This window comes from Chiloscyllium plagiosum, chromosome 17 (genome assembly GCF_004010195.1).
Source record: "Chiloscyllium plagiosum isolate BGI_BamShark_2017 chromosome 17, ASM401019v2, whole genome shotgun sequence".
In the NCBI taxonomy this organism is placed as follows: domain Eukaryota; kingdom Metazoa; phylum Chordata; class Chondrichthyes; order Orectolobiformes; family Hemiscylliidae; genus Chiloscyllium; species Chiloscyllium plagiosum.
The window spans coordinates 41,859,643-41,870,752 of NC_057726.1; the positions used below are offsets into that span (position 1 = coordinate 41,859,643).

Consider the following 11,110-nt stretch of genomic DNA (forward strand, 5'->3'; position numbering starts at 1 on the left):
TGAACTCAGATTTCTCCAGTTTCCTCACTTCCCCTCCTCCCACCTTGTCTCAGTCCCAACCCTCGAACTCAGCACCACCTTCCTAACCTGCAATCTTCTTCCTGACCTCTCCGCCCCCACCCCTACTCCAGCCAACGCCCTCACCTTAACCTCCTTCCACCTATTGCATTTCTAACGTCCCTCCCCCAAGTCCCTCCTCCCTACCTTTTATCTTAGCCTACTTGGCACACTTTCCTCATTCCTGAAGAAGGGCTCATGCCCGAAACGTCGATTCTCCTGCTTCTTGGATGCTGCTTGACCTGCTGCGCTTTTCCAGCAACACATTTTCAGTTCATGACTCAAATGCCAATGTTGTCTTGAATGAGATACTAAAATGTGTCTGTTAGTCAGAATCCATATTGCAACAATCTTCAAATGATAGAAAAATAAGAAAAGTTTGGGGGAGTAGGTATTGTTATTGCCAGAGTTCCTAAAGTAATTTTTGTGTGGTCCATGGATAGAATGAGTTAACTTGTTCCATTTTCTTGTCTTGATGTATTAAATAAAACAATAACTGGTGTTGTCAAATGGGAGTTGCTTTCTTTTTAATTACTGTGTTTGCAAAATGTAAAATTTGATATGAGGAATCCTTGCAACATAAATAACAGATTTGTAACAAATTTTTAAATATTTAATACATATGTTTGTTTCTGTAAATTGATGATGTTATTGGTACTTCAAATTAGCTTGATATGATTGCAACCTTGCCCACTTGATCTTATTTACAATTGGAATTGAGAAGCAATGTTCCTAAAATTTTTCTTTTATGTTTTAAATCCTTTTTAGGTATCTTTTTTCACATCATTATGGAATCATCCATTCTTCACGATTAGTTGTATAACACTTATTGGTTTATTTTTTGCTGGAATACATAAAAGAGTGGTTGCACCGTCAATGTATCCTTTTTTGGTGTGTCCTTCAAATTATTATCAGTGCAATTTTTAGAATTGGGAGGGAGATTATTATTTCATGGGAGAAAAGTAATGCAAGAGTGGGAGAAAGTCATTCAACCCCTCAAGCCTCTTCTAGCACCTTGCATTTTGGCAGATGATCCACTCATTAATGCTTATAGTAACTCTAAATCTTGTCAATCTCTCTTTTGATTTTACTGAATGACTGAGTTTCCATGGTCCTTACATACGAAATATCAAACATTCACCAACCTTTCAGTGAAAATAATGTCTCATTTCAGTCCAGGGTGTCCTCTGGTTCTGGACCCTAACAGCCAGGGGAGACATCTTTTCCACGTCTCTTCTCTTTCTCTTGAATTTTATAAGTTTTCTAAACACCAGGGGAATTGAGGCCCACAATTCTCGATCTCTCCTCACAAAACAATCCCAAAATCTCTGAAATCGGTCTCTGATAAAAGCATCCACCCTTAGGTCAGGGGACCAGGACTACATTCAATACTCTATGTGCAGTCTCGCCATTTTTCTATACAATTGAAGCAAGATGTGTTTGCTTCTATAAAGGCTAATACTGTTTGCCTTTCAAATTGTATGTTGCGTTTGCATGTAAATTTTCAGTGACTTATGATGAAGGATACTTGAGTCCCTTTGGACATCAACGCTTTCAAATTTCTCAGCTTTTAAAATAACATTGTAAACCTTTATTCCTCCTACTAAAGTTCATAAACCTTAAATTAATATTCCATCTGCTATGCTTTTGCGCACTCACTCAGCCTGTCTCTATCCCTTTGAAACCTCTTTGCATCTTCTTTACAACGCTCATTCTCTCCAAAATTTGTTACTTCTGCAAAATGGTGGGGTAAGTGATGGAGTGTTTACAGTACCTTTAAAGTGGGTGAGAGAAAAAGGGTCCAGCAGTGGAGTGGGGGATGCTGCTGAATCCTGTGGTAGTGTTGGGCCTAAAACAGTGAGTTACTCTAAAACGGTAGAAATGGGTGTCAAGGTTGATGGCGCAGGGGTGTTGATTATGTAGTGGGGTCAGGTCCAGAAGGGTGGGGATTTGGTGGTTGCGGGGAGGTGGTCAGGTCTGGTGACTGGAAAAGAGAGCTGGGGGCTGTTGGGTGTCAGGCGCAGAGAGGAAGTGTTGGGTTCCAGAGTATGAGTGAGTGTCACATCAAGGTCTCGTTGACTTTTTTTTCCCCGAATGTGGGCTGAGGTTTATTGGGGGTCACAGTTTAATAATAACACAGGAATTAGACTACATAATTAAAAGTTTAACTTATTCTGAATAACTATTTACTTTCAATAGTACTGTCTGAATTCTCCGATTTAAGTGGAGATTTTGAGGTTTCCAAACTTGGGGGAATTATCTCATGGAATCTTCAATTTCCCATGCAGTTCCTTTTGAATCTGCAAAACGGAATTGCCTCAGGGTCCCATGCACAATGTGCAGTTTCGCTTCAGAAACAACTACCTGGCTAGCACAAAGTCTAGTCCCAAATTTAGTAAACACATACCACATCAGATATATAGCATGAGGTCAAAATATTTCAAATTGGAATATAATAGATACAAAGTTCTCATGTTTCACTCAGAGTTGCCGCAATACACTTTCAAGCTCTTGATCCTCTTTTTAAAAAAAAAGTACAGTAACTGTGGTCCTAGCTGACCACAGTGTTGCTCTCATTACGTCGGTGTCTCGCAACCAATGAAAAGTGAAGGTGATCTGGAGAGACTTCAGGAATTGACATTGTTGCTAGTGAAATGCAACTGTAGGCTTCTCATTAATAAGACGTGATAGTGAGTTGTAGTACATTATTTTGGATTATGTTGTAGTACAGAGACGTAGGGGTTCAGGTACATAATCACATAAAGATAGGGTGGTTAAGAAGTTGTTTAGCAGACTTTCTTTTCATTGCTCAGACTATTATGTTGAGGTTGTACAGGATGTTGGTGAGGCTTCTTCTGGAGTACTGTGTCCATTTTTGGTCGCCTTGATATAGGAATGGTATTATTATGCTGGAGGGGGTTCAGAAGAGACGCACCACGATGTTGCTAGGAATGGAGAGCTTAAGTTACAAGAAGAGGCTGAATAGGCTGGGGCTGTAGGACATTGAGAGGTGACCTGTACAGGTTTATAAAATACTGAGTATAGATAAGGTATTGGCAGGTGTCTTTTTCCAAAGGTGAGGGATTTCAAGACTGGGGCATGACTCGATAGAGTCGTAGAGCTGTACAGCATGGAAGCAGAGCCTTTGGTCCAACTTGTCCATGCCGACCAAATATCCCAAATAAATCTACTCCCAATTCCCAATATTTGGCGCAAAATCCTGTAAAACCTTCCTATTTATATACCTATCCAGATGCCTTTTAAATGTTGTAATTGTACCAGCATCCACCACTTCCTATGGCAGCTCACTCCATACACATACCACTCTATGTGTAAAAGTTGCCCTTAGGTCCCTTTTAAATCTTTTCCCTCTCATTTTAAACCTATGCCATATAGTTGTGGATTCCCCCACCCCAGGGAAAAGACCATGTCTATCCATGCCCCTCATGATTCTGTAAGGTCACCCCTCAGCCTCTGACACGCCAGGGAAAATAGCCTCAGTCTATTCACCCTCTCCCTTTAGCTCAAACTCTCCAACCCTGGCAACATCTTTGTAAAACTTTTCTGAACCCTTTCAATTTTCACAACGTCCTTTCTGTCAATGGGAGACTGGAATTGAACGCAGTATTCCAAAAGTGGCCAAACCAATGTTCTGTATAGTTGCAACATGGCCTCCCAACTCCCATACTCAATGCACTGACCAATAAAGGCAAGCATACCACATGCCTTCTTCACTATAATGTCTAGGAGAAAGTGAGGACTGCAGATGCTGAAGTACCAGAGTTGACAAATGTGGTGCTGGAAAAACACAGCAGGCCAGGCAGCATCCGAGGAGCAGGAGAATCGATGTTTCGGGCATAAGCCCTTCCTCAGGAGGGTGAGAGGAAAAATGCTTAAAAACATGAGGGGCAATTCTTTTTGTACAGAGTAGTTCGTGTGAGGAAGGGCTTATGCCTGAAACGTTGATTTTCCTGCTCCTCGGATGCTGCCTGGCCTGCTGTGTTTTTCCAGCACCACATTTTTCAACTCACTATCACGCATGCCTGGTACTCCACTTTCAAGGGACTATCAACCTGTACTCCAAGGTCTCTGTTCAGCAACACTCCCCAGAACCTTACCATTAAGATACAAATCCTGCCCTGATTTGCCTTTCCAAAATATAGTACCTCATTTTTATCTAAATTAAACTCCATCTGCCACTCCTTGGCCCATTGGCCCATCTGATCAAGGTCTCGTTGTACTCTGAGGTAACCTCCTTCACTGTCCACAACAACTCCAATTTTGGTGTTATCTGCAGACTTATGAACTATACCTCCTATGTTCACATTCAGATCATTTGTATGAATAATGAAAAGCAGTGGACTCAGCACTCCTCATTGTGTCATACTGCTGGTCACAGGCTTCTAGTCTGAAAAGCAACCCTCCCTTTCTCTTCTACCTTCAAGTCAGTTCTGTATCCAAATGTCTAGTTCTCCCTGTATTCCATGTGATCTAACCCTGCTCATCAGTCTACTATGAAGAATGTTGTCAAATGCCTTACTGAAGTCCACATGGATCACATCCACCACTCTCCTCTCATCAATCCTCCTCTTTACTACTTCAAAAAATTCCTTTAAGTTAGTGAGACACAATTTCCCACGCTGAAAGCCACTAATTAGTCCTTCCCTTTCCAAATTCATTTAAATCCTGTCCCTCCAGATTCCCTCCAACAATTTGCCCATCACTGATTCAGGCTCACAGGTCGAAAGGTACCTGGCTTTTCCCCACCACTTTTCTTAGTCGTATTTTTAGGGTGAGAGGAAAAATGCTTAAAAACACACGGGGCAATTTTTTTTGTACAGAGTAGTTCATGTATGGAAGAACTTCCAGAAGAAGTTGTGGATGCAGGTACAGTTACAGTAATTAAAAGACAATCGTAGGCAGGTGGGGCTAGTTTAGTTTGGGATTATGGTTGGACTGAAGGATCTGTTTGTGTACTATATGACTCTATCTCATTTTGTTTATTTTACAGTTTGTCAATAAAATGTATTCTCATTGCAATTTTTAATGTTTCTTTAAAATTTTCATTGCTATTTACAAGATGCTTGTAAATATAAAATTATACTCCTTGGTTAATTATTATGATGGGACCAGGGTTATGTGAGAAAATGATTAGTGATGCATAAGATACGAAAGGTTGAGAGTTACTGCTTTAGGTGATGCTAACATCTTGCTTCAGGGTCCTTTTCTCTCTCACTGTTCTAGGTGCTGCTGACTGTTGCAGATTATTGATGCATCCACTGACTTTGTAATTTTTTCAATTTAAAAATATATGTTCAGTTCTTTTGCTATTTCTTTGCTCCTCTTTATAACTCTCTCAGCTTCTGACTGTTGTCATTGCTGATATTTTTCTGTTCACCTACATATAGAAGCTTTTACAGTCAGCTTCTATGTCCCTGCAGGATTGGACAGAATCAGCATGGATTTATGAAAGGAGAAATCATGCTTGACAAATCTGCTGGAATTCTTTGAGGATGTAATTTGTAGAGTTGATGAGGGGGAGCTAAAGGATGTGGACTTTAAGAAGGCTTTTGCAAAGTCCCATATAAGAGCTTAGTGTGTAAAGTTAAAGTTCATAGAATTGGGGATAGTGTATTGAGACGGATAGAAAACCAGTGTTTTTAGAATGACCAACAGTGACTAATGGGGTAGTGTCGGGATCCGTGCCTGGACCCCAACTATTCACAACATTGGGTAATTATTTAAATGAGGGAACCAAATGTAACATCTCCAGATTTGCACATGAGGCAAAGGTGAATGGGAGGGTGAACTGTGAGGAGGATGTAGAGGTGCTTCAGTGTGATTTGGATAAGAGTTAATAGGCAAGTGCATGGCAAGTGAAATATAATGTGGGTAAATGTGAGGTTATTCACTTTGAGAGCAAAAGTAGGAAGGAGGGGAATGTGCAACGAGATCTGGGTGTCCTCATATACCAGTCACTGAAGGTCAGCATTGCAGGTGCAGCAGAAGGTGAATGACATGTTGGCCTTCATAGCGAGAGCATTTGAATGCAAGAACGGAGATGTCCTGCTAAAATTGTGCAGGGTATTCGTGAGACCACACCTGGAATATTGCATGCAGTTTTGGTGAGGATGGATGCTCTTGTTACAGAGAGTGCAGAGAAGGTTTGCCAGACTGATTCTGGGGATAGCATGTATGAGGTGAGGTTGAATATATTAGCGGGATTTCAGGAGAATGTTGGGTGGGATTGCATAGAAACAGATAAAATTCTAACAGGACTAGACAGGGTAGATGAAGAATGATGGGGAGTTCAGAACCGGGGTCACTGTCCAAGGAAAAAGTGTGAATAATTTCAGAGTCAGGTGAGAAGTTTCTTCATCCAGAGCGTGTTGAGCCTGTGGAGTTTGCTACCACAGAGAGTCGAGACAAAATATTGTATAATTTCAACAATGATTGCATATTGTACTTGGGGCCAAGGGGATCAGGTATATGCTGAAAAGCAGGAACAGGTTATTGAGTTGGATGATCAGGTGGAGCAGGCTCGAAAGACCTCTTATTTTCTGTTTCTACATACATAAGGACTGAGGACGAGGAAGAGGAAGGGAGAAGGTATTCAAATGTATATGAAAGTATTCCAGGAAATACCTTCTGCTGAGTTGATTCTTGTTTTCATTCAGTGCATTAATACTGTGTAATATTTTTGTAATATAAGTAAAGAATTCAACTGAAGTTTGCATATATTTAACTGTTACAAAACTATTTGATGCCAATATGAAACATAGTTTTACAATACAATTTTCTTTACTGTGTTCTGTTGAGGAATTTATCATTCTTAGAATTAATAACTAGTTTCTTACACTGAGCCTCTCAAAGAACAGGACCAATGTCAAGAGTCTCTAGTTTTAATTGATGAATACTTAGCGTTCCTTAACATGTTTCTTGCAGCATTGCTGCAAGATGTCGAACTGTTTTGGCAGAATACAATATGTCTTGTGATGATGTAAGTATTTGTTGCCAAAGCCAGACTGCCTGGGAAATGCATTAAACCCCATATTGTTTTATCTTTAAGTTGAAGTCCTGGCTAATTTGAGTTAGACAATCATTTGGTTTTTCTGTATAAGTGAATAAGTATTTGAATTTTGGTTTGTTGCTGGTTTGAAACAAAACTGTTCTAAGACTTAGGAGCATTTTATGTATTTGTATGGATTTTTATTTTTAAGAAGATTGTTTTAATCTTTCTTTAACTGCATGAGCAGTAAGCAAGTTAAGGTGACCAAGGAGGTAAGAAACCAGTGCAGAGCTTAAACATGTTCAAAATATATGAGAATTGCCACTGATTTGGAAGTGATATTTTTGTCTTCAGTTTGGTGACTGGTTGAATATCTTGTTTTGTCATAAGTTAAAAATCAAACAACATCAGGTTATAGTCCAACAGGTTTAATTGGAAGCACTAGCTTTTGAAGCGCCGCACCTTCATCAGATGATTGTTTTGTCATTGTAGCAAACTTTGGGAAGACATTCAAAAGTTCCGTAATGTATTCTTATCAGGGGAAGTTATAAATTTACAAACCGTTACAAGTGCTCTCTGACTTGGAGTTTATAAGCAGCTATAATTAGTCATAGAGTTATAGACATGTGCAGCATAGAAACAGACCCTTTGGTCCAACTCTTCCATGTCAACCAGATATCCTAAATTAATTTAATCCCATTTACCAATATTTGGCCCATATCCCTCGAAAGCCTTCCTCTTCATGTACCCATCCAAATATCTTTTAAATGTTGTAATTGTACCAGCCTTCAGCGCCTCTTGTGAGTTGATTCCATACACGCAACACCCTCTGCGTGAAAAAGTTGCACTCTAGGTCCCTTTTAAATATTTTAAACCTATGTTCTTCAGTTTTGGACTGGGGAAAAACTTGGTTATTCATCCATGCTCCTCATGATATTATAAACCTCAGCCTCTGACACACCAGAGAAAACAGCCTCGGCCTATTCAGCATCTCCCTATAGCTCAAGCCCTCCAACCTGGCAACGTCATTGTAAATCTTTTCTGAACCTTTCCAAGTTTCACATCTTTCCTATAGCTAGGAGAGCACAATTGCATTCAATATTCCAAAAGTGGCCTAATCAATGTCCTGTACAGCTGCAACACGATCTCCCAACTCCTATACGCAATGCATTGACCAGTGAAAGCAAGCGTACCAAACACTGCCTTCACCATCCTGTCTAAATGTGACGCTACTTTCAAGGAACTATGAACTTGTACTCCAAGGTCTCTTTGTTCATCAACATTCCCCACGACCTTACCATTAAGTCCTGCCCTGATTTGCCTTACTAAAATGCAGCACATCATTTATCTAAATTAAACTTCATCTACCTTTCCTTGGGCCACTTGCCAATCTGATCAAGATTCCATTGTGCTCTGAGATATTCTCCTTCGCTGTCCGCTACACTTGTCACGCTGTCCACTCTTAGTTAGATTTGTTGAATTCCATCACTTTCATTCTTAGGATGAGCTTCAGAAGTGTATTCATGATTATAGGTAGCTGTAACTGAGTCCAGCTAGCTATGGCAGTCCTGCAACTGTTACCTTTCAAATTGGTCCAAGCCTCAAATCAGTAGTTTTAGAGGATTTAATGCAGTTCAGAGCTTTGTACTTTATTTGTTTAAAAACAATATGAATCTGCCCTCTTGTGAACTGCTCAAGAGGTGATTGCTTCATTTGTGTGTTCCTACACCCTTTAACAAATTCCTAGCTGGCTGAATAGGAAAGGAGCAATATCTCAAACACTGTTCATCAATGGCTTACTTCATTAGTTACTGAACGAGGCATCAACTTGAGTCAGTGATGATTACTTTCAAATTCACTTATCCTTTTCAAAATATCTCCCTAAAATCTGATTCTAATCCAGCAATTAATGTGGAATAAAATCAAAGTCTTGGAGAAATTCAGGTCTGGCATTACCTGTGGAGAGAGAAACAGAATTAATGTTTCTCATCGAATCTGATTCTTCTGTTTTATTTCAGATCTCTAGACTGTACAGCATTTTGCTTTTATAATCACTAATGTGGGTTAATGACTTGATTCATCTTTGGCAATGAGACTGTTTGTCTCCTCGTATCGTTGGAAGGTTGCATCTGTTGTCCCTAGGTCTTAACTATGCCTTAAGAAACAAGGACTTCATTCTTCTCACACTTGTCTAATTCAGTGGGAATGTTTTGTAAGTGGATTTGTTACATCATTTGTTTGAGTTACTGACATAACCACCACCCAGTAAAGTGCCAACATTTAACAATAACTGATCTGTCAGATTTTGGACATACATATGCCATAACTGTAGTGCATAACAATTTCCCATTGGTGCCACAATTATAATGTAAAAGGAACCTCATTCTGGAGTCAGGGCCAGCTCTGACCTAACACTAAAGATAATGAGGGAAATTGTAGGGGTTGAGTGAAACAAAAGCAGTAGTGGATAGAGGCAGAAAATAAATAGAAACTATAAAATAGAAAAGGGAACAGTTACCAATATCCAAATCCTTGACCTGATGAGCATAAGATTTTTAGAGATAAAACAAACAACTTTGGATGCTGGAGATGTGAAACAAAGTTTTCATTGAAGGGTCACTGGACTCGAACGTTAACTCTGTTTTCTCTCCACAGATGCTGCCAGACCTGCTGAGATTCTCCAGCAATTTCTGATTTTGTATGTTTTAGATTTTTAGAAATACTGGCTTTCATCCAAGTAAAGCAATTAATCTGATTGTCAAGAATAGCCTGAGGCTTGAGGGAAGGTACATGGTTGTGCTTGTATCCCCATTTGACAGTGTTTTGTCCATGATTTCAATCCTTCTAGCTTGAACAATGTTACTGTTAATTTGGCTCATGAATCTGTTTTAACTTGCTGTTCATTTCACATCAGGATGACTTTTCAAGCTATCAACTATTTTATGCAGTAACTCTTTTGTTTTCTGAATGTTTGGAAACTTTTTTTGTAACTTCAATATTTTTTAATCTGTCTAGACTGGAAAACTAATATTAAAGCCCAGGCCCCATGTCCAGTGATGAATACATGTGCCAGTAGTACCGTGGCATCTCGGGGGAACAAATCTAAGTTCAGTTCAACTGTGACACTGCAAAAGTCAATAAATGCACTGTTCATTTTCATGTCAACATTGGAATTTTCAGCGAAAGTTCTCTAGAACAGAGAATAATCTACAGCAATAGAAATGCATTTTGTAAAATCTGGTATTGCAGCTAGCAGTTTAGAGATTTAGGATCACTTGGTATGAAATACAATATTAAATTTGTATTTAAATCGTGCCAGATTACTTTAATTTATTAGATTCTAGGTTCTTTATATTTTAACTTCTGGGTTGGACTGCTCATTTTATTATGGATAAGCTTTTGTAACTATTTTGTGACTCAGACTCTAAGTACAACATTAAGGATTTAAAACTGTGACCAATTCCCATTGTGAATTGGGCTGAACTGTATCAGGAATTGTTCTAACAAGATTGCTCAACCATTGTTGCATGCCTTTGTTCTTTTAAACTGTTACTTTTCCTTCTTTTCATGTATAAAGTTGAGATGTTCTGTTGCTACGTTACCTTTACTGTTCAACAGGCATCTGTATCTTTATTTTACTTAGACTGAGTTGAATTAGAAATGGATCAGCAAAGCTTTGGTTGAGACCTTGAATCTTTCAATCTGCTGAATTGTGTTTTGTACAAATCTGTTTATAGGAAGGGATCATTTGTTTCATTTGCCATGCAAACAGTTGCATATAAGGTTATAATTTTACTCCGCAATTATGCAGTCTGTATAACCATGCAGAAATGATTGTTTCAATCTTGCCGTCGTTTATGTTATCTTGCATTGCAATTCTAGATTCTGTTGCAGTTCTACTCTTGCCTCTTTGTATTTTAATAACTGATTTAAAGTTTTAAAATTTTAAAAACATCATGACTTTGTAAATGCTTTTCAGGCACTTGAATTTTGTCAACCTGTGTACATAGCAATAAACAATTTATATGAAAATGATTGCTTGAT

General features: G+C 39.0%; 1 protein-coding gene across 1 annotated transcript in view; it reads left to right on the plus strand.

Annotated features, from left to right (window-relative positions):
* cnep1r1 (CTD nuclear envelope phosphatase 1 regulatory subunit 1) overlaps positions 1–11,110 on the plus strand; it is a 15,091-nt gene extending 3,981 nt beyond the window's left edge. The window contains exons 4-6 of the mRNA XM_043706944.1: positions 826–935; positions 7,003–7,057; positions 10,082–11,110. Of these exons, the coding sequence (XP_043562879.1) occupies positions 826–935; positions 7,003–7,057; positions 10,082–10,123 (207 nt within the window). The 3' untranslated portion in view covers positions 10,124–11,110. The remainder of the gene's footprint in view (positions 1–825; positions 936–7,002; positions 7,058–10,081) is intronic.